General features: G+C 34.6%; 2 protein-coding genes, 1 long non-coding RNA gene and 1 other non-coding gene across 6 annotated transcripts in view; 2 read left to right on the forward strand and 2 right to left on the reverse strand.

Annotated features, from left to right (window-relative positions):
* LOC100369555 (anoctamin-8-like) overlaps nucleotides 1–4,709 on the reverse strand; it is a 63,971-nt gene extending 59,262 nt beyond the window's left edge. The window contains exon 1 of one of the 2 annotated variants that reach the window (XM_085507253.1): nucleotides 4,421–4,709. In XM_085507253.1, the coding sequence (XP_085363379.1) occupies nucleotides 4,421–4,469 (49 nt within the window). In that variant the 5' untranslated portion in view covers nucleotides 4,470–4,709. Of the gene's footprint in view, nucleotides 1–4,222 lie in introns of both variants that reach the window. The other variant, XM_085507254.1, reaches the window with a different exon arrangement.
* Nucleotides 662–1,661, forward strand: LOC146735249 (uncharacterized). Its single transcript, XR_014931342.1, has 2 exons — nucleotides 662–992; nucleotides 1,488–1,661. It is a non-coding gene; the product is annotated as an uncharacterized LOC146735249 (long non-coding RNA).
* Nucleotides 4,710–10,667: 5,958 nt separating the features above from the next.
* Nucleotides 10,668–10,739, reverse strand: TRNAC-GCA (transfer RNA cysteine (anticodon GCA)). The gene has a single exon. It is a non-coding gene; the product is annotated as a tRNA-Cys (tRNA).
* Nucleotides 10,740–14,990: 4,251 nt separating this feature from the next.
* Nucleotides 14,991–22,485, forward strand: LOC100369705 (pyroglutamyl-peptidase 1-like). 2 transcript variants are annotated; one of them, XM_002731333.4, is made up of 5 exons: nucleotides 14,991–15,130; nucleotides 18,454–18,623; nucleotides 19,382–19,495; nucleotides 19,648–19,766; nucleotides 20,101–22,485. In XM_002731333.4, exons 1-5 carry the CDS (start codon nucleotides 15,100–15,102, stop codon nucleotides 20,267–20,269), a joined length of 603 nt encoding a protein of 200 aa, XP_002731379.1. In that variant the 5' UTR covers nucleotides 14,991–15,099; the 3' UTR covers nucleotides 20,270–22,485. The 2 variants fall into 2 exon arrangements, with proteins under 2 accessions (XP_002731379.1, XP_085363381.1); XM_085507255.1 differs by having other exon boundaries at nucleotides 20,137–22,485.
* The last annotated feature ends 723 nt before the right edge of the window (nucleotides 22,486–23,208 follow it).

Below are 23,208 nucleotides of genomic sequence, written 5' to 3' on the forward strand. Positions count from 1 at the left end.
TATAGGGTCTATTGATTCTTTATGCTGTGCATGTGAGGATCACCAGGGTACTAGTCTCCGTTAGAAATTAAATAATAATTAAAATAGAAATATGGACAATCAGAGAACGAGTATAATACTACAAAGCAAATGAATTAATTTCATGAGAGTAAAATTTTATGTATGAATTTGTAAATTTAAAGGGCGGTAGTCGTCGCGCCGCGTCCTGTTCAATAAGGGACTCATAGCAACGTACACAACGCGTGTAAAATACATTGTTTAAGTACATGAAATTCGAACACATGCTGCGCGGCGACCACCGTCCTTTAATCTCATCAAATGAAATTGCAAACATTTTATGGTTTATGGAATATTTCAGAGAGTAATGTGTAGCTGCTGATACTGGCACAAGTACAGTAAATAAAAAGTAAATTAGAATTCCAGCATTAGATTCTGATATTGCATGATTCTCTTCATAGTACCGTAAAATCTCTATTAGAAGCCGCATCCCTAATAGAAGTCGCACCCATTCATTTTAAATATTTGAGAACCAAAAATTTACCATTTCTCATATGTGTAGATGCTCTAATAGAAGCCGCATCCCCTGTGTTGTATTGTACCATTTTAATAGAAGCCGCGGCTTATAATACAGATTTTACAGTACTAATACAATCTGATTAAAATCTGATGTAGTGTACGGGCTTTAATTATTTTGGCTATAAACTTATTTTAATTTTATTTTTTATTACTTTTGTTATTAATGCCCTTTTATTTTATTTTATTTTATTTTATTATTTTACTTTGATTTTGTGATTTTTTTAATTCCGCCCTACCTACATCTGAGCCGATGCCTATGTAACGAGATTTCAACGAGACCCACTATCGACGATTTTAGTCAACGAATCACAGACCTCCTTCTATAGCGCACATGATGACGTCACCGGGCGGAGTCGGGTGGCAAACACTCAAATAAAATGGCGGATTATACCGACCGAGAATAACACGGCTTTACGGTAAGTTTATCATTGTCAAATGCAACGAAAGTCATTTTTATGTTAATATTGTGGCTCGAATGGTTCGACTTTAGATCGTTATTTTGCATAGTTATTCTGGGAGTGACGATTTTGTTTCCACCGTTTCGACCGAACACCAGTGTCTTTTTCCAGTCGCCTGCCCTGGAGACGGGTGATGTTTTGTTGAAGATCGGGCCAACATCGTCTACGGTATTGAAGCCGTAGCTGTAAATATTCATCAAATTGTATCAACATTTTGTACATTATACAATAACTCTTTATTAAAGTAATTGAGCTGATTTGGACTGGAATAAAATATTTTTTATTTGGAACACATCGCAATTGATCAGGAAATATTTGTTTGCTCCAATTTTCTGCTTCGATGCCGTGGGCCGGTGACTGTTATACAATTTAAAATCAGTTTGCATTGTTTACTATAGCTGTTTACAGTGTTCTAATCATTACGATTTACTTATTTTTTTGCTTCCATTCTAGATAATTATGCTCAGTGGTGTAAAATTGAAGCGATGACTGAATGAACGAACCTTCGCTGGCGAAGATGTATCTGGAAGTGTACACATTTGTTGGAAGTGAAAAAAATGTTCAATGTAATGACAAAAATTGTAAAATGCTGAGGAATTTCTTTTGCAAATAAAAATATACTAGCAATTTTCTATTAATGGTTTATTCAAGTGGGCAAAATATAATGTACAGAAAGATTGCCCGTAGAGTATCGCTACACTGAAAAGTAAGCAACCGACAGCCTGTATAAAAGGGGGGCTGTGATTGGCTGTTACTTACGCGAGATTTGAACGGGACTTACATAGGCGTCGGATCAGATGTAGGTAGGGCAGAATTAAAAAAAAATCACAAAATCAAAATCAAAGTAAAATAATAAAATAAAAGGGCATTAATAACAAAAGTAATAAAAAATAAAATTAAAATAAGTTTATAGCCAAAATAATTAAAGCCCGTACACTACATCAGATTTTAATCAGATTGAGTACTAATAGTGAAACTCTATATTGAAATAAAAGTCACTATTGTAACAAGATGCAAGCAGTACAATCACAACTTAACCTTACTTACAATGAGCATAGATTTCAAATATTTTATACTTGGTCCATTTGCAAAATAGTATGATCTTAATGACCTTGTTAGGTCAATAATGATTCATGCCTGCAGTAACCCATAGGGCACAACTTCCTATATTCTATGCAGCGAATACAGGAATGTATATTGACATGAATCATGACCCACTTGTATTCTCAGATGAGTAGTGACCATCTTAAAAGCATTAGCTATGTTAGATATGGGTCAACATGTGTCAGTGACAAACATTGTATATTTACACAACTGACTACCACTGAAACCTAGCGAATGTTTAAATGATTTCCTATATTTACATGTTAACAAAATTAATATATATATTTTGTACTGAAACCAATAAGGTGACAAATCTTTTAGGAGACTTTTTATGTCAAAGCTAAATAGCCATTGACAGATTGGCATCTTAAAAGCACAAAGTAAACATACTTTACCAATACTGGTATAAATGGTAATAACTTTTCTGAAGATTCTTTTTAGAATTATCTGTTATTAACGCTTGATACAATAAACATCAATTGCACAATTATAACATGGTTAGTCTGAATCTAGCCATCTGATTGGCTGAAGCAAGGTCTTGTATCCGGCACACTTGGCTTAAATAAATCAAAATCATACGATTGTGAGCACTGTTCATAGTGATTGCGGGTGTATGATCAATTAATCAAAATGAGGAAACCTGGTACAAGTATTAATATGAATCATTATTGCCAAAAATAGTATTACCCATTTTGTGTGAGAATGTGTGCGTTTGCACTGCAGTGCAGCATTCAAATCAAATAAGTGACGTCATTGCTTATGCTCGGTTATTATCTTATGCCAAATATATTAACTTTCTCCAGAGAGGTCTTATATCAAATACCCTCACTTGCTATTTATACCGTTTTAATAAGGCAATATATACATGTAGGTGATAATAAAAACTACTGTATTTTCATATCTATAGTTTTCTCTGCAACTGCTATGTGAATTGATGCTATCATATTTGCTTTTTTAGTGATATTTACATAAATTAATCTATGCTCTATTGTAGGTGTGTGCTTATTTTAGAAATGCACTTCTAATAGAACAAATACAGTCAAATCCTGACAGATGCATTGGGTAAGCCCATCCCCAAAGGGCACACATTTTTTGTGAGAGAGATTCTCAGTACATCATGCAAACTTTTACTGATCTCTAATGATAAGAGCACTCTAAGTAAATATGTATTTCTTTGAGAAATATGCTAAACTAGTCAAATAAATGTCAAAACTGCAGTTTGTGTATGTTAGCACAATACATGTATATGTAATATTTGAACCATATGGTTTATGAAAATTAACATACATATTTCTACTTACATTATAACTTATACAAATGTGAATGAATGATATCCAAAAAGCATGAATGAAATGATCCAAATATTAAATATTTAACAATTACTGTAAAATACTTTATTTTAGCTAAAATTAATTTTCGCTGAAAAGCCATTTTTGGTGTTTTGTTTGGAAATTATTATCACTGACTTTCGATGAGTTGAATGTGAAATATAGCAAAAAAGGTATATTCACTAGATTTTATTTTCACTGAATCATCCCTTCACCGAAAAATAGCAAAAATAAAGTGTTTTACAGTAAATGTTAAATTACGCACTATAAAACATTGTGTACTGTGAGTGTGCATCATAATAACATGACGAAATGTGATTATGTAATATAACAATAATGGATGGAAGTGAAAGGTCAGGTAACACAATGATAGCTCCATATTACAATGTAACATTTGTTATTAATAAAATCCACAAAAACAAGGAAACACAGAAATTACTAGTCATACTACGGTATTCAATTGTCAACATCACTCCACACACACATAGCACTTTGATTAGCATGCTTCTAGGTTCATATTAAGCATTGGAACTATAAGAGAGACACATTTCACCCTTTTTTTCAATTTTTTTTTTTTACATAGTAAAGACTAACATAAACAACAAATAGGGATAATATTTAGTTGATAATAGTAATGGAATGGGGGAGAGTGAAATTATTTAACAGGTTTTATGCTTAAAATAAATGTAATATTTATGGAACGACATTTAAAAATAAATAAATGATATGCTATGATGTATGCAAGGAGTGCCTTACCAAACACAATATTTTCCATTTTCAATTGAGCGAAAATTACACCAATAGGAAAGACACAGGGTTAGCAGGTGGGTAGGCAGGAATTACAACTCAAACTACGCTGAGTAGATGAGCAAAAGGACGGTGACAGCGATAGCAGGGTGGGCGTGGTATACACACTACACAACACATCCAACAAATACGTTCGTTATAATATACCAGCTAACTGTTCAGCCAATTTTTCGTCTATTGCCTTCAACAATTCCATGAAACAACAACTGATCTCCAAATTGGTCCGCTGTAAGCATTCACAACGATGTTGGCAGTTATCTGCTGTTACAGACAGTGTGTCCTATCCATCCCGTCCCCGACAATCGTTGACGCGATTCTGACTGCTCTGACCCCAGCTGTTAAGCTTTATGCAAATTTATGTAAACAACGTTTAAAAAATAGCTTGCTAATGCTCGTCACAAAAATTGAAATTGCAGCATAAATATAGAAACGAAGTCCCCTGCCATGTAAATACAACTGGGATATTCTATTTGATGTGGGTGAAATAGGGCAATAATGGAATGTATCATTGTACGTACTGAACGGTTTAAGTTGTCCATCTTCTAGTCGTGTGGTACTGCTTTCCAGTGCTTTATGTATAAGCTGTTCCATGTTCAAGCTATTCATCTGTCGTCCAGAATTCGTTAAATGACATCGTCAACGCATATGAGCTGCAGAGAACGTCTGATAAATGAAGTGAATAGATTGTCAATGAGATCACTGGTATCATGGGCGCCGCCATCTTGAAGACAACTTACAATTTTAATATGCAAATTAGATAGCCCCCCAGCTCCTGTGGTGTTACTTCACAACTTTTTCACGAATTCTTGAATAAAAGAATAGATCAAATAAAATAAATTGTTAATAAGTGTTGAAATGATAATTTTCATAACATAAAGATACACACGCCATAATATGTCAGATCTATGTCGATGATGTTGTCAACATTTTATGAAATGGATAAATGCAGTCATCAACCAAGTGCTCGCTATAAAAAGGTTTGTTTACAAAAATATTCTTTAATTGATAAAATTAATTAATATTGTTTTAATAAACCGTAATAAAATTACAATTTTGTCTTCGAATGCAATAAGCCTACAGGTATTCAATATGATGGTGGCGCAATCACTATTCAGACTGGGTTCTGCGGATGTCTGTCGTATGGTGGCGTTTCTCAAGTGAACTTACGAGATCAAATAATTTGACCTTACCTACTCCCATATATAGCCAGACCAATCATAAAACATTAGTACAACTTCAAGTCAACCAATCTTTGTAGACTGTCGACAGTCCTTTAAACGCTTTGCGGCATTGGAATAGTGTGAGTTTTATAACACTAAATTCTACATTTTATCGACATTTATTGCCTGATGTAGGTAAAAAGCTAGTTTGTTTCAAACACAGTCTCTCTGTCTATTATTTTGCTTTGTATATCCTCGAGTTATTACATTGAACTGACTGACATAACATTTATTTTGTATATGGTAATTTTGTTATCATTTCATGTTGTTTCTGATTTTTATGAAATCCAAGAATAATATTCACAAAATTTCGAGTGCCAATTCTGGTGACAGTCGGGATGCACCCGAGAATTAAGGTATTTCTCTACCACTAAAACATACTCAGAAATCCTCCAAATCCAAAGAGGGGTGCATGGGTTACAGTAATGTTCAAAATTCTGAAATCAAAATGCTCTATTTGAGTAGTTTACAATTGGTTTCTATGGCAACACATTCTATCATACCTCAACATTGTGTTCTGTAACCTATGATAACAACATTATGTGTAGTATTATTATGACTATATAATGCTGTCATGAAAAATTGGAGAACATTGAATATTAGTATATGTTATCCATGGAATAATGTGTTTACATGAATTCCTTCAAGTTTGAAAAATGTGGGGGGAATGGATGGTTCGATCTTCTCAGTCTCGGTAGTGAGACACGGACACGTCATGTAAACTAGAACTCAATCTCGTTTATTCTTCAACAACATACATAAAGATGTTAACTCGATTATTTTGCACACGTTTTCAATCTCGTCTTCAATTTCAGTTTGGTCGCAAGCAGTGCACTTTCTACCACTGCAAGAAAATTTGTTGTATCGTCCTTTCTCTATTTCTAAATTATGGGCACTAATTCTCAATTTCGTTGATGCTGCTTTATGTTTTGTTACTGTTGTGTCGTCCTTTCTCTATTTCTAAATTATGGGCACTAATTCTCAATTTCGTTGATGGTGCTTTATGTTTTGTTACTGTTGTTGAGTAATTTTCATACTGGCAATTTTTCTTTAGCAGTCTATATGTACGCAGCTTAGTCTTTTGTTTTTCGTGTTTATTATCATCATGCATTTGTTCTTGACTCTTGTTTTCGAATACTGTTTTGAGTTTAAGCTAGCGAGAAGGGAAATTTTCACTTTTTTCTTGATTTTTCAAAAATTGATAAAACGGTTACTTTAGACCTTGATACATCACCCCAGGTTTACAAAAGATCAAAATTGCGAAATAACGTTGCTCAAATTAGTGTTTTAAAACACTAGCAGAAAAGACTACAACTGCCGTTTCGTGGATATTTGCATAGTGTTTATCTTTGGAAGGAATTAAATGATAACATCTTATCTGTATACTCTGTTGTTGACGATTCTGATATAACGGATGATAAGCTTCCAGTTGCAAACAATGCGTGTTTATCTAACGTCCATTGTCAGCATTATTGTCAGTCGAGACTTCGTCGGAGAAACATTGTCATACAGTACTCATTTCGCCCAACCTTCCGCTTTTACATCGACCGCTTATCGCTTAATTTCCGACCACGCGGTCTTGTCCGACCGGAAACCGACCGCATTTTAATCGCGTTTTTTTTTTTCGCTCGCTCGCTCATTGAAAACATTGAACGCTCGCCCCAAACACTGAAAACTGGCACATGGGTGGTCGAAATGGTGGTTTTGATAGTAAAGTGTGAACATACAACTATTATTAACTATTGTTACATTCTGAACGACACTTCAAATCTAATAGTTGTATTACACTTGTATCGTGAAAGCAGCTGAACTGAGACCTCTTGTTACGTGTTTTGGGTGCTTGTTCTAGATGTAATATTATTATATTTATTTTAATGAGACAGTTACGTGAAAAAAGCCTAGGTAACTCCTTTTTACAGAGCAGAGAAACGAGGAAATGTTAGTGATTAATTCCCAAAATAACGATATCGAATTCACATCGGTCCACGTCTGGTAAAATTTGACATTCAATTTTTAAAATTAAGTCACGATCATTGAATGAGCTCGGTCTATACCGTATACTTACCGCAAAAATGTTCCCACAAAAAATATTTTCGACTAAAAACGGCCACATGCCCTGAAAAAATCGAACAGAGCTTGACATGTATGAATAATTTATTGGGCTTAAAAGAAAAACGTGTCAAATTTAGTTATAGCCATAACTATTTGGTGGCCAGTCGATGAACAATTCAAAACTCAGGATTCATACGGAAGTCCTTCAGGGCTGAAAATCATCGACGCTACTCTGGTTTACTTTATTTCACAACTTGCAGAGAAAACTGATTCGCGTGAGCTCTAATGTATCTTAGCCTAGTATTTTCTTTTTGAACTAAGGTCAAATTCCATCAGTTTGTCAAAATAATTTTGACGCCTGTCACAGCAACAAAAAACTATGTGAATCGACGCCGGTGATTGGATTGTACGACGACCCTTCAATTAGCGTCAAATATGCTTTGTTACAACGTCATTGTATGGCTGAGAGACACCTGATCGGAGCACGAACTGGGTAACAGAACCATATTTGTCCGTATTATCAACTGGACTTTGCAAAATAACCACACCCACATTTTCAATCTTTTTTAGCGCAGAAGTTGCCAACAAATGTAAAAAAAAATCGTGAATTTCATGGATTCGAATAAAATAAAGCAAGCGATTGATAAGGATGATTATTAATATTTTCCCCGATGCTCTTCGAATTTTTATTTTTTTTTTATTTCAAGGTAAGAAATGGCTAGTTGAAGTTGCATCGTCTTCAATCACAGGGAGCCCAGGAACTATAATCAACTGTAATACGCAGTCTCTATGAGCGGGGGGGGGGGTATTGGCTGCTATCTAGTGTAAGAAATAGACTATTTCTTACATTAGATACCAGCCGATACCCCCCCCCCCCCCCGCTCATAGAGACAGCGTATTACAGTTGATTATAGTTCCTGGGCTCCCTGTGCTTCAATGCGGTTGTTTCACCGCGAACAACTCTAGCTCTATTTTGGGCATGGTTTAGTTTTGCGATGTAAAATAAAATATATATTAAAATAATAATACTTGATTAATTATTTGGGGTTTCAGCCCACAAATTACGGACATGATCTCCATGAATTACGGTCAATGTTTGTCTTCTCTCGGCTGATTGTCACGGTGTTGATCGACGCCCTTCCTAAACTCAGTATGGAGAAACTAACGGGGATCGACATTCCAAACAAACAATCGAAATTATCAACGAAAGACGAGATTTTTCTAGATATTTACAAACATACTGTCATGACAAATATATGTAAAATTAACAAATACACAAAGGTGTAATATTAGGTTTTATTTTAGGCTTAGAAATATTTTCTTTCACTCAGCCCATGCATGTAACTGCCATTTAGCTTTACGGTCCTTCAGCATCGGGGGAAAACAACAATAATTATACAAAACACATTGCGAAGACTCAACAATCAGGAAAGAAACCCCAGACAACCATGTCGTACTTGTGTTGTATTTCACGTCAGAATATTGTTTAAAATAAAATATTCAGTCCAAGCCAAATCGAGGTCAAAGGGTCAGGTTGCGTGCATATAATTATATATAGTTAAAACAAAAAGTATTTGAACTTTTGTCAGCTGTTCAACATCTATAAAAACCAGAAAGACAATTATAAGACAATGTGAACCTCGGAAATTATTCTGTTAGTCCGAATTTTAAATGCGCGCGAGCGAGCAGGTGGGCGGTGATATTTCGGGGTTTGCGCGGTCGAAAATAAATTGTCCGGTCGAATTCAACGAGCGGTCGCAAAAGCGAGAGAAAAAGATAATTGGAAAGCGGAAGCGGGCGGGAGGTTGTGCGAAAGGAGTACTGTAACTTTGCACAACTTTCTTTTAAATGAGTTTTATTTTCCAAGTCAATATTCTATTTTACTAATACATTTTTTTCTAACGCAATGGCGAAGAAAAGAAAGAAAGCGTTGACAGACGAAGCAAAGAAAAAACTGCCACTCAGTGTCGCACTCTGACACAGCAATTTTTTTTCAAACATCGGCCATTTTGTTTCACCATGAAAACCATTTCATTAGATGTCTTATCAGAGACACTTGAAGGATTAGCTTGTTTGTAAACTGTCGGCGTGTACAGTGGGACAGTAATGTTTGTCAGAGGATTATCCCTCGTTGTTCGTTTGCATAACAATGGAAAACCCGAACGTTCCTGGAGTACGGACTCAAATGCCAGCAGTTTTCTTCATTTTTCACGCTCGAGCTTGAAATTATTCATTATCTGACACTCTTTATGAGTTCTATGATATCAGTGGTTAATATGTTTGGCCATTTTTAGTGTATATTTATAATAATGCAGCAAATCTACAGTGTTTTATTAACCAAAACTGTTTTTCGCGTTTTTCTCGAGTTGAAGTTTTGATCGAGAACGACTCATTGGGACCGCCGCCAAATCAAGTGCGTTCGGACTAGGACATTCAAACTCGCAGTTATCGTTCAAAAGATAATGATGGTGCGAAATATGTCTGGGTTTTTAAAGAAAATGCTTTGTCACAGAATAATAGTCTGTTAAAGGTGCCAAGTATGAAATAATTTGGGGACAAAAAAACAAACCTGCATAGAAATCGGAATAATAGGTCTTTTGATTATCAGAGACGCATTTCAATGGACTTGATTACGGACAATGCATGACGTAAATTTCACCAGGAAATTCCGCAGTGTGCTCTCGCAATCGCGGACTTAGTCATTTTTACAAGGTTCGCCATTTTTGATGTCACGTGATAATTATGTAAACAATGTCTGTCCAGTTTGTGCGAACTTGCACCTCTATACTTAGTCTTTTGATATATATAACCTAAATTACTGTTCTGAACGAGACAACAGACAGAGAATGTTTTATTTAAAAACGTCACAAAACCTTCTCGCTACCTTAATGCAAATTGTGTTGATTAGATTGGTGCACCGTCCCTCGTTGAGGGACGGTGATTGGTGTTATAATTTGGATCATTATTTTCCCATGACTTATTCATTTCCAGATAGTGCAGAATATTTTTGATACCAGATTCCTTTCAAGGAAGCATAAAATATCCTTTGTTATATGGGGCCGTATAAGTTCTTTAGTCAGCCGGGATGAAAACAATGGCATATAAATATAAAAAAAGTATGAAGGGGACACCCGGGTTCGAACCAGGGACCTCTCGATCTGCAGTCGAATGCTCTACCACTGAGCTATATCCCCTAACGTCGTAACTACGATATAATAACATCATTTTTACTACTAGTTATACTATTTGTTTTGTAATGTAATATTTTTCAATAATTTTTTTATTTATACATTTTAGGACATATTATTGCTACTGTTTTTATTAATAATTTTGCTCGATAGTTGATTTTTCCGAAAGTCAATATATGTTTAATGAGTTGTGTATACGCAGAATTAGTCTTGCGAACAATCTCTTGTTCGTTTTTTTATTTTAAAAACAAAACTTGTTTGTTTCACGGTAACCCAGCTTTCGCCATTATACGCTTACATAATATTTGATTTTATTGAAAAAAAATCATCAAAAAACAATAAAGAACCTGTATGCAAGTCTAACGCTGTGTGTATTTAGAACAAAATAAATGCGCTGATTGTGAGTCGCTTTGCCACGTGGCAAAGTACCGTATGGGCGTCAACGCGACCCGGAAGTTATCCTACCGAGGTTAGCTTAAGACAACTCACACTAACACTCTGCTCCGATTTAAAAACATATCGTTGTCATAGTTATTATAGTTTTATTATTATTTACGCCTGTGCCCTAGGTCAGTATGTGAATAGAAAAAATAATAATAATATGAAATTACAATTTCTCTTCAATTTTGAATGCAGGAAAAAAAGAAGGATGCTACACTTTCACTAAGGTAGCGAGACTATTATTTGTGTTGAAAATTACGATTTTCACATTTATTTATTAATTGATGAAATGCACCATACACTTTCATATGATAAAGTCAATATAACATAGAATTTCATGTAAGTTGGTTAAAATATAGATTTTCTGAAGGGAAGCAAGGCAGCCTCAGTAGTGTTTTCCAAAATCAACAACACAGGTTTAATCTGTGTGCCTATAAGTTTCAAAGATAAACTCAAGACAAAGTAATGTTAGGATGTGTTATCAGTAGCTATCTGACACACAATGAGTGTTTCCAAACATTCAAGTGGTTTGTCTCCGCCCCTGTTTGTTTCACAGATTAGTCATTTGCATATGAATGTGTCAGACACAAGGTCACACAGCCACTGAAAAAAAATCATTGATTTTGGTGTTTTCATATGCCGAATTTATCCAATTATAGCTATCCCATTCCTTTATTTTTTTGGTTTCCAATAGCCTTACACATTTGGATGTCCCTACACATGGTAAAACAGACCTTGATGGGAAAACAAATTGATTGTGCCGATAAACAAGCTTGAAAATATTTGCTGTTACTTCATGGACGTTTTCTAGAAGTTTATGTTTTTCAAAATACAAGGTCTTTAACAAAAAATAACGTATACTTATTGTCGTCGGATTAACACCAAATTTTCACAGCTTTAAGGTGACAATGAGAGGAACTTGAATGTGTCCAGACAAACTATTTCATCGATTATTTACCAACGAGTTGTGGTTTGAGTTGGGGGCAATGCGACTAAAACAGTAATTGAAATTCAGGACACTATTTTTTAAAACGCATCGCTTGAATAAAACTAACGAGACACATTCAATTTACCAGACTATTGAACAACTAGGAAAAGTGAAAAAAATACTTCTTATCGCCAGCATAAATGCGTAATTATTTTTTTTACAGAAAAAGTAATTTTTCACCTTTGATCGAGTAACGCGTCGTAGATTGCAGATACGGGCATGCAAAATACACTTGTGAAAAGCTTGAAGTCTGGCGATTCTAAAAATATATACTTTCCCGGGTCTATTTGTAGTCATTTAGTCACAATTAGAAGATGAAAGCAAGTATGCAAATAATAGTCCCGCTACCTCAATTAATAAGTAATTTTGCTAGAAGTAATATAATCAGAGTCGATATCCATTGTACCATTGACATTGTCAGTAGTGTCACGCTCGTACAATACAATGCTCGACTACACAATACAGGTAAAATGAACTGAAAACACAACAAGAGGAAGAATATGTTAATGACCCTCCTGGTCATTTGGGCATCTTCTTCCTTTTTAAGGTAAGGTCAAATTCTTTGAATTTAGAGGGAAATAAATTAAAGTGGAATAACTACACTAGGAATGGGAAGTGTATCAGTTGCAAAGGAGCAACTGAAGATTTATTTCATTTTACTTGTAAAGTTTTTACCAGGATCAAAAGATATTCTTTTTTTAATTTACGGGAAACTTGAAGTTTTACCAAATTTAAGTTTGACTGATGCGTTGGGCGCAATTCACTGAGCTTTAGATTCTCCGTACTTTTTAGTGATACGTTATGTACATTAAACAATACTCTTGGTTGTGAAATAACCATACTATTCAGGAAACTCTTCAAAACCTTGTCACCCGATTCACGTCACAGTCACTTGGGGGCTGAAAATCAATAAATACTAATTTAAAAAAAAAAAAAAAATCATCCGCTATACGTTTATTTATATACGTATAGCGGATGATTTTTTTTTAATTAGTATTTATTGATTTTCAGCCCCAAGTGACTGTGATTCACGTCCACATATAATAATGGGGGAGGGCGTGAATCTGGTTATGCGTCAATTGCGCAACTGATTTGAATGATAATGACAAAGGAATCGCGCAACGGATTAAAAGCCCGGTTTGGCAGAAAAAAAGAAAAGACGGAACGGCAGAGGGTGGACTAGAAGGAGACACGGCAAACGAAGTGCTCCCCTAGCCCCCTTTTTAGTTATTTTGAATAGGGAACTTAGTAGTAATGGTGATTTATTAATTATATTTACTAAATGTTGAAACGTCATAATTCGATGTACTCACGTATATCCAAAAGTACCTCTTGTAAGCGAGTTTAATTCCCGAAATTATCTACACATAGTATTCCCCAATCGGATTCCTAAAAATAACTTATTTGATAGCGAAAGTCAAAAGTACCGACGACAGACCGGTCACATGGTGAGAGTACTTAAAATGAAAATCACGAGACAGGTTTTTGGTTATAAAGTGGGCATGATGTGAAATTCACGAAATTACACGCATTTATCATGAGGGCAGATGGTTTGTTTAACATGCAAATCAGTAAAAATAAAATTTATTCAAATTAAGACCAACAATTTGTCTTACTGCGGTATAAACCAACAAATGAATAAATTTATTGACTAGTACCAATTTAGTTGTCAAACATTGTATGTTTGTTGTTGATATTTATTTATTATTTATAAATTATTTTGTTTTTTTATAATAATATTTATTTCTAGTAAATATTTATTTATTTTCTTGTTTATCATTATTTACTATTATTGTTCATCAATTATGTATGTGTTTATTATTAATTATTGTTTATTTAGATTTGATATAATATAGAATAGAATAGAATAGAATAGAATAGAATAGAATAGAATAGAATAGAATAGAATAGAATAGAATAGAATAGAATAGAATAGAATAGAATAATGCTTTATTACATTCTTAATGAAATCTGACATTTCAGTTTTGGTAATTGTTGTATCAAAGCTTTTTCAAGTTAAAATAAACTACAATTAAACTACACATACAATACAACAATAGATTTCAAATAAACAACAACGAAATCACACTGAAAATATAGCACAACAATACATTAATTGATTTTCACCTGTTCTTTTCTTATTTTGTAGGCTTTCTGTAAGTGTAATTTAATAACTCGAGTATGTTTGGTTTCGGGACAGCGGCAATCCAGATTATAACAGCGCCCTCAGATGATAAAGTGCTGTCGCAATAATACCGCGGTAATTGACAGTCTTTGTTTGACGATTTGTTGTGGTCGTTTTGGCTCGTTTTTTGGGCGTTTGGTTCGTTTTTTGGTCGCGGTTTGACTCGTTTTGGGGTCGTTTCGTAATATGTCTAAGCCCCTTTTAAATTAGTTTATCATTTAGATCGTCTGACTGGCAAACTATTACTTTTCTACTTTCACTTTCTAAATTAGAACCTAGGACATATAAATTTAGAAATAAATTTAGACATTTATAATTTAGCTTTATAAATTGGAATTTAATTTTTATAAATTTACCATTAGACACTTCGGGAACGTAATTTAATACGGAAAGAAAAAAAAAACAGTTATGGCGCAAGGGTCGTCGAGGGCTTAGAAAAGCGCAGTTAGCAGCCGCCGCAATGAAAAACATGGTCACCTGGTAGCTGACGAGGATGTACGTGTGGGTATGCAGCGTTGAAAAATACGCATCACATTTACGCCGGGTGATTGGGGTATGCTGAACATTACCAGAAACGCATTGTCTCCTTCCAGTGGTACACGTGATGTTATTATCACGTGATAACTGATAACCTCTGACCCACATGTTCTCACTTGCGGAAGCTGACACAGAAAACCAGAAACACGTCAGGAGCAAAAACACACCACTTCATTTAATCGGCCTCTCGAGATTGCGAAATTTTAAGCAGTAAGATGTCACATACTAAGACAGTTGTTGTCACAGGTAGGTAGCATGTCATTGGTATTATTGGATACCTTCATTCCGCGTTTCAGTACAGCCTGCGCCTAAATGCAGCAGGGAGATATTATAATTGGAGGTCAAGTCTGAGAAAAGATGCATTACGCTTTCTGTATGATGTACTAGTATCATAATTTCAGCGTGATTCTGATTAGTAGAGAAAAGTGTTAAAGTACGTCTACGAGCCCACAGCCATTGAACCTTCATATCTATTTTACATAAATTCGTAAAATTACTAGCAATCACCAAACCCAACCTGCCCGCACCATGATTTACAAAATGCACACGTGTGTTTACTGACTGAATTTGAGGTGTGTGGGGGTGTGTGTGGGGGGGGGGGGGGCTCAATTCATTCCATTTCATATTTGCCTAATGTGATGCAATGTTATGTATTTGTAAATAAAATAGACAATAGGAGTTTGTTGACATTGTCAGTATGTAGTGCAGTGGCAGAGATGGTAATATTGGTGAGAAACGTATTTGAATACTAGTAGGTAATAAATAGACTGCATGTGAGGAGCATGGTAATGGCAACTAAAACATTTCAAATGTGACAGATATATCAATTTATTGAAAATATTACTGTAAGTTTTAAATTTTAAAGTTTTTAGAAATGCCAAACATGTATGTTGGCACACTTGAAATGCTTGGACGCTATATGAAAATCGGCAACACAGCTGGCTATCTTGGTTTTGAAATGCTTGGACGCTATATGAAAATCGACAACACAGCTGGCTATCTTGGTTTTGAAAGAGTTGATTTTGGCACAACCTAATCAGTTCTCAATTGGTTTGATTTTACAGCTTGACTGTGGTTACAAAAATAATCCACAATTCTTGTTCCATTGTTGCTTGATCTCATTTAAATGATAGAAAAATGAAAAGTTTATTTTTTAAAGGAATATGTTATATAGCATGGTTGTTATGGTGACTGTGCATGTGTGTGTAGTATATTAACATGTGTATAACTCAACATGTAATAAAGAAATGAAATGAAATTGATGGTTGTAAGTGACAACTTTGAACTGCAATAAGTAATTCTGCATAATTATATATATTATTAACCAATGTATCTTGTATTGTTTGTGAAGGATTCATAAGATAAGAACATACCACTGATGTGATAGGTCAATTATAGGTAAATCCAGTTATATTAATCTACTGATTGTTATATGTAATACAGTAGACATACTGTCTCTTGTTTGTTTTTTTCAATGAAATAAAATGTTGTGTGAGTTTATAAATGGTGAATGCCGGGTAACAGTGAAAGGCGGGTAGACTACAAAACAGACAAGACTTGTGACCCTTGTAAACACTCTCCCTCGAAACCAGTGCTAATTGTCAACGGTATGGGGTTCTGTGCATGATGCAATGATTAACAGCTTCATTAATATTCCACCAATCAGTGTTAAGGTCAAAATTGGAGTTAGATTTATATAAACAATCATTTGTCTTGATAGTTTATTAGAAACTGTGATGAAATAGAAATTTTTTGTGAGATTTTTTTTATGATTGCATTGCATAACAGCATTGAAGGTGTTGTTGATGCATTCGCTGCTGATCACGATAGTGTGATAGTGTGATAGTGTACCAATCAGTAGTGCAACGTCCCTAATTTTCTAAATTGTGACTTTCTTCCTGGACTACAAACTTTACATGAATTTCAGTTAACATTCAAGGACCATAGTATCCAATGTTGGGTCTTATGAAAGAACAAATATAGAAAATGCCTACATAAATAGCGATGTGGTTCAGATAGACAACATGAAAGACGATAAGTTCAATTATATATTTAGCAAATCTGAAGGCATAACTGACCTATATTTCTCCACCCATCCTGTGATATGTAAATTATACCAATTTGTGATGGCATTGAAATGCTCATTAATATTACCGTAAAATCTGTATTAGAAGCCGCATCCCTAATAGAAGTTGCACTCATTTTTTTTGAATAATTGAGAACCAAAAATTCATCATTTCTCATATGTGTAGATGCTCTATTAGAAGCCGCATCCCCTCTGTTGCATTGTACCATTTTAATAGAAGCCGTGGTTTCTAATACAGATTTTACAGTAAAGTGCCTGTGAAATGCCCACCCACACGTTTCCCATTTTAGATCAGTGTCCCACTGAAAAGGACAGTTACTGAATTTTGTTGTTGAAAATGATTACTCGTATCTAAGTAAATTTGAGATATTTCTCGTGCTGTAACCATGCCCACCTATCCTGAAACAGTCGACTGTTTCCGGATTTCCAACTCTCGCCGAAGTTAAAGTGTGCCATCAAATGTAAAAATTTGAGAGGAAGCCATATTTGTGTGTTGTACGTACGATATACATTTTTCGATAGTTTTTTGTTTGTTTTTTATTTTATTGTCTATTTTTTTTTTTGAGAGAGAGTTTTTATAAAAAAATAGATTCCGTACCAACCTATGTTCACTGAGGCAGATTTCGGAAAACAGTGTAGTGAAATGCCTAGTAACCTGCTAAATAACGAGACAATTCAGGCGTCAAATTTGATTTTGACAACTTGGCGACATAGGCATAGGTTTCCGTGGAAATAGAAGTTGACCGACTACCATGGTGACAGTGGTCTACACGTTAACTAGCTAGCAAATCCAGCAATACAGCTAAATAGTAAAGAATCAACATATTATTATTATATCCTATTTGTTGTCTTTTTTTTTTTTTAGGACAATGACCTTTCCATTCTGTTAAATCCTGTGAAATGAGATCATCTTCAATTACATATAATACCACACATGGATATCTAAGTTGTATAACCTTAGCTTATATGCCCTTGATATATTATGAATTAAGTTATATTTTAGGTTTTGGACCATTTGGTGAACACAAAGTTAATGCAAGTTATATTTTAGGTTTTGGACCATTTGGTGAACACAAAGTTAATGCAAGTTATATTTTAGGTTTTGGACCATTTGGTGAACACAAAGTTAATGCAAGTTATATTTTAGGTTTTGGACCATTTGGTGAACACAAAGTTAATGCAAGTTATATTTTAGGTTTTGGACCATTTGGTGAACACAAAGTTAATGCAAGTTATATTTTAGGTTTTGGACCATTTGGTGAACACAAAGTTAATGCAAGTTATATTTTAGGTTTTGGACCATTTGGTGAACACAAAGTTAATGCAAGTTATATTTTAGGTTTTGGACCATTTGGTGAACACAAAGTTAATGCAAGTTATATTTTAGGTTTTGGACCATTTGGTGAACACAAAGTTAATGCAAGTTATATTTTAGGTTTTGGACCATTTGGTGAACACAAAGTTAATGCAAGTTATATTTTAGGTTTTGGACCATTTGGTGAACACAAAGTTAATGCAAGTTCAGTGGCGGTACAAGAACTCAAAAAGCTTAATCTTGGTGATGATGTCTCCTTAGTAACCGAAGAAATGCCGGTGATCTATGAAGACATTCAAGAAATTGTCCCGTCTCTATGGAAACAACATCAACCAATAGTAAGCATATGTGATTTAACATCAAATTATATATAATAATGCTTTGTGTAGTGTCACATGACTTGGTATGTTGATACATGTGACTATCCTCAGGGCAGAGCTACATTACAAGACGCACACTACTGTACCGTTTATGTCTATGGGTTCTGTGCAAGCTGGTATGGAATGCCGATCGAAGAGCTGGTGAAAATAGTTAAATTCAATCAAACAGCACAAAATCAACTTTGAAGTAATCCTGGACAACCAAATTTATATATGTTGGACATGCATGGGTAATCTTGTTGCACTGTTCAAAGGAGTCTCAACAACCATCCCAAAGTACCGTTTTCTGAAAGTTTTTGGCCTTTATTTTCATTGTGATGGTTGCAAGGCAGTGAAAATGCCTGTCTGTTCACCCTGAGTATAACAGAATATTGATGTTCATTCCTTTAAGTTTTTTCTTGGTTCTAGCTGCAGTATTGTATTTGCTCTTTTGGCATCAATGTAAATGACAGAGTTGTATCTGTGATTAAAATATTGATAATCCAACATATAATAAATACAAATTTTAATTTATACCTGTTTCTAATAAAGTAAATACAAAATATGTAAAACTTAAACATGAAAGTGTACCTACATTTTGAATTCCTTAAAAGTGGTGCATTTTAGACAACTTCAAATATTATTTTAAATTGATTAATGATATATCAATATGTTGAGCAGAGAATCATGAGATATTTAGTATATTACACTTACTTTGATGATTTTATCATCTGCAGTTGTTGATACATGTAGGCGTGTCAGGGATAGCAGAAGCCATTACGTTAGAAGAACTCGCTCACAACACAGGATATGTACAACGGGATATCAAAATGAAAACGCCCGATACAGGGGTGAGTGTTTTATTGTGTTATGAAAATCATAAAGAATGTGAAATGTATACCAAATTCATATTTAGTGTACCTCATTTAATTTTATCTTAATCAGCTATCCCTAAAATATTCCAGTATTGCATTTTTTCAACAAAACATTCTTTATCATTTAGTGTTGCATAGATGGTGGACCTGACTGTATTATCAGCCGGCTAGACATGGGTGCCGTCTGTGAACACATCAACCAAACCAACTGTGGCATACAAGTAGTGACATCAAAAGATGCTGGCAGGTAAATGTCAATAAGTAATTTGTGACATGAATCATGGCCAAGATACACAAGAATGAAAACATATACATTCTAACATGGGGGGGGGGGGGGGTGATGGGGGCTATGAGTAAAAAATCATAGTCACACATGTATGGATATATTGGTGCTCCTCGGCCAATCACAAATTTGATTGAGGTTTCATTGTGGTCCTTGTTTTCATAACATTGGATCAAGTCTATCCTGTAAACAAAATTAATTTAAGACGACATGAGAATATTGTAATAGAATTCTGTGAAATGCGTTTCAAGAGTTTATATTTTTTTTACTAATAACTCAATGTTTCCCTTCTCTGTAGATACCTGTGTGACTTTTCTTATTATTTATCACTCAGCCAAGACTGTTCATGTGCAGCCTTTGTACATGTTCCACCGCTGGGGAAACCCTACACTGCAAAACAGTTAGCGAAAGGTTTGAAGATGATCATCCAATGTCTACTTAATCAGGTTGTACCTAACAAGATGTGATGGCAATTTCTAGAAAACGTGAAATACATCTATTATTTATCCATTTTTATCAGAAATATCTATCAGTTCATTTTCTATTGATTTATTTAATGCTGATGTCCCCCCCCCCCCACACAGTTTTAATGGTTATACATAACATGTTATGACTGAGACTTGGTGAAAGGTGTACATTTCACATTATGGCCAAGTTTGTGTGACCTAATTATACATAACGAGTTATGACTGAGACTTGGTGAAGGGTGTACATTTCACATTATGACCAAGTTTGTGTGACCTAATTATACATAACGAGTTATTGCTGAGACTTGGTGAAGGGTGTACATTTCACATTATGACCAAGTTTGTGTGACCTAATTATACATAACGAGTTATGACTGAGACTTGGTGAAGGGTGTACATTTCACATTATGACCAAGTTTGTGTGACCTAATTATACATATCGAGTTATTGCTGAGACTTGGTGAAGGGTGTACATTTCACATTATGACCAAGTTTGTGTGACCTAATTATACATAACGAGTTATTGCTGAGACTTGGTGAAGGGTGTACATTTCACATTATGACCAAGTTTGTGTGACCTAATTATACATAACGAGTTATGACTGAGACTTGGTGAAGGGTGTACATTTCACATTATGACCAAGTTTGTGTGACCTAATTATACATAACGAGTTATTGCTGAAACTTGGTGAAGGGTGTACATTATGGCCAAGTTTGTGTGACCTAATTATACATAACGAGTTATTGCTGAAACTTGGTGAAGGGTGTACATTATGGCCAAGTTTGTGTGACCTAATTATACGTAACGAGTTATTGCTGAGACTTGAAGAAGAGTATACATTATGGCCAAGTTTGTGTGACCTAATTATACCGGTACATAACGAGTTATTGCTGAGACTTGGTGAAGGGTGTACATTATGGCCAAGTTTGTGTGACCTAATTATACATAACGAGTTATTGCTGAGACTTGGTGAAGGGTGTACATTATGGCCAAGTTTGTGTGACCTAATTATACATAACGTGTTATGACTGAGATTTGGTGAAGGGTGTACATTATGACCAAGTTTGTGTGACCTAATTATACATAACGAGTTATGACTGAGACTTGGTGAAGGGTGTACATTATGACCAAGTTTGTGTGACCTAATTATACATAACGTGTTATGACTGAGATTTGGTGAAGGGTGTACATTATGACCAAGTTTGTGTGACCTAATTATACATAACGTGTTATGACTGAGACTTGGTGAAGGGTGTACATTATGGCCAAGTTTGTGTGACCTAATTATACATACCGTGTTATGACTGAGATTTGGTGAAGGGTGTACATTATGACCAAGTTTGTGTGACCTAATTATACATAACGAGTTATGACTGAGACTTGGTGAAGGGTGTACATTATGACCAAGTTTGTGTGACCTAATTATACATAACGTGTTATGACTGAGATTTGGTGAAGGGTGTACATTATGACCAAGTTTGTGTGACCTAATTATACATAACGTGTTATGACTGAGACTTGGTGAATTGTGTACATTATGGCCAAGTTTGTGTGACCTAATTATACATAACGTGTTATGACTGAGATTTGGTGAAGGGTGTACATTATGACCAAGTTTGTGTGACCTAATTATACATAACGAGTTATGACTGAGACTTGGTGAAGGGTGTACATTATGACCAAGTTTGTGTGACCTAATTATACATAACGTGTTATGACTGAGATTTGGTGAAGGGTGTACATTATGACCAAGTTTGTGTGACCTAATTATACATAACGTGTTATGACTGAGACTTGGTGAAGGGTGTACATTATGGCCAAGTTTGTGTGACCTAATTATACATAACGTGTTATGACTGAGACTTGGTGAAGGGTGTACATTATGGCTTGACAAGTCCAGTATGCACAGAAGTGAAGACTATATACCATGTCAAACAACAACTGTTGCAGTAAGAAAACCAGTCTTTATTGAGTTAAAAAAGTACATTTGGAAGAAAAGATTTGATAAAGATTCATCTTGTACATATACTACAGACCAGAAAAATAACATTCAGAAATGTTAACCCTGTAGAAGATTATTTGTGTATATATAAGACTATTTAAAAAAAAAAATATTCAAGATATTCTATTTAACAAATGTACAATCATGTCTACAAAATACATTTTCATTTATGTATGTAACAATTAATAAAGAAATAAAACTTTAAAAATGTAATTATTATGTTCATATTGCTATATTTTCATTCTGTTGTCATCCTAAGATTCTAAGCACTGAGATGCAGTTGCTAGGTAACATTCCATATTTATGCTGCTTTATTTCTTTTTTACTTTTCAAATGTTTGCTATGAATATTACTATGATTACACAAATTTAAATTTGATCTATATGTGATTAGAATACACATTGAACTAAAAACTGAATATCCGCATAACCAGATTTTCTGTGCACAATATTTCTATGCAACCATAATGGAATGTATATTATTTCCACATTAACTTGATGCTGCACTTCATGACAAATTGGCACATTTTGTAACTAATTTAGTGTTCGTATTAGTTGTATTTAAATGTGAATCAACATCAGACCTTTTTCTGAATAACTGAAAAACATTTTTGTCAGCAAAAAGTTGTTACTTTTGTGATTTGGAGAAAATGAGGTACATTACAAGAGATGGTCAGTCCAATGGAGGGATTACAGTAACTGTATTGTCTTTCAGATGATTGTATTACAAGAAGTGATCAGTCAAATACAGGGATTACAGTAACTGTATTGTCTATCAGATGATTCTATTACAAGAGGTGGTCAGTCAAATGGAGGTATTACAGTAACTGTATTGTCTATCAGATGGTTGTATTACAAGAGATGGTCAGTCAAATGGAGGTATTACAGTAACTGTATTGTCTATCAGATGGTTGTATTACAAGAGATGGTCAGTCAA

Source organism: Saccoglossus kowalevskii, chromosome 13, assembly GCF_978046115.1.
Source record: "Saccoglossus kowalevskii chromosome 13, keSacKowa6.1, whole genome shotgun sequence".
NCBI lineage: Eukaryota > Metazoa > Hemichordata > Enteropneusta > Harrimaniidae > Saccoglossus > Saccoglossus kowalevskii.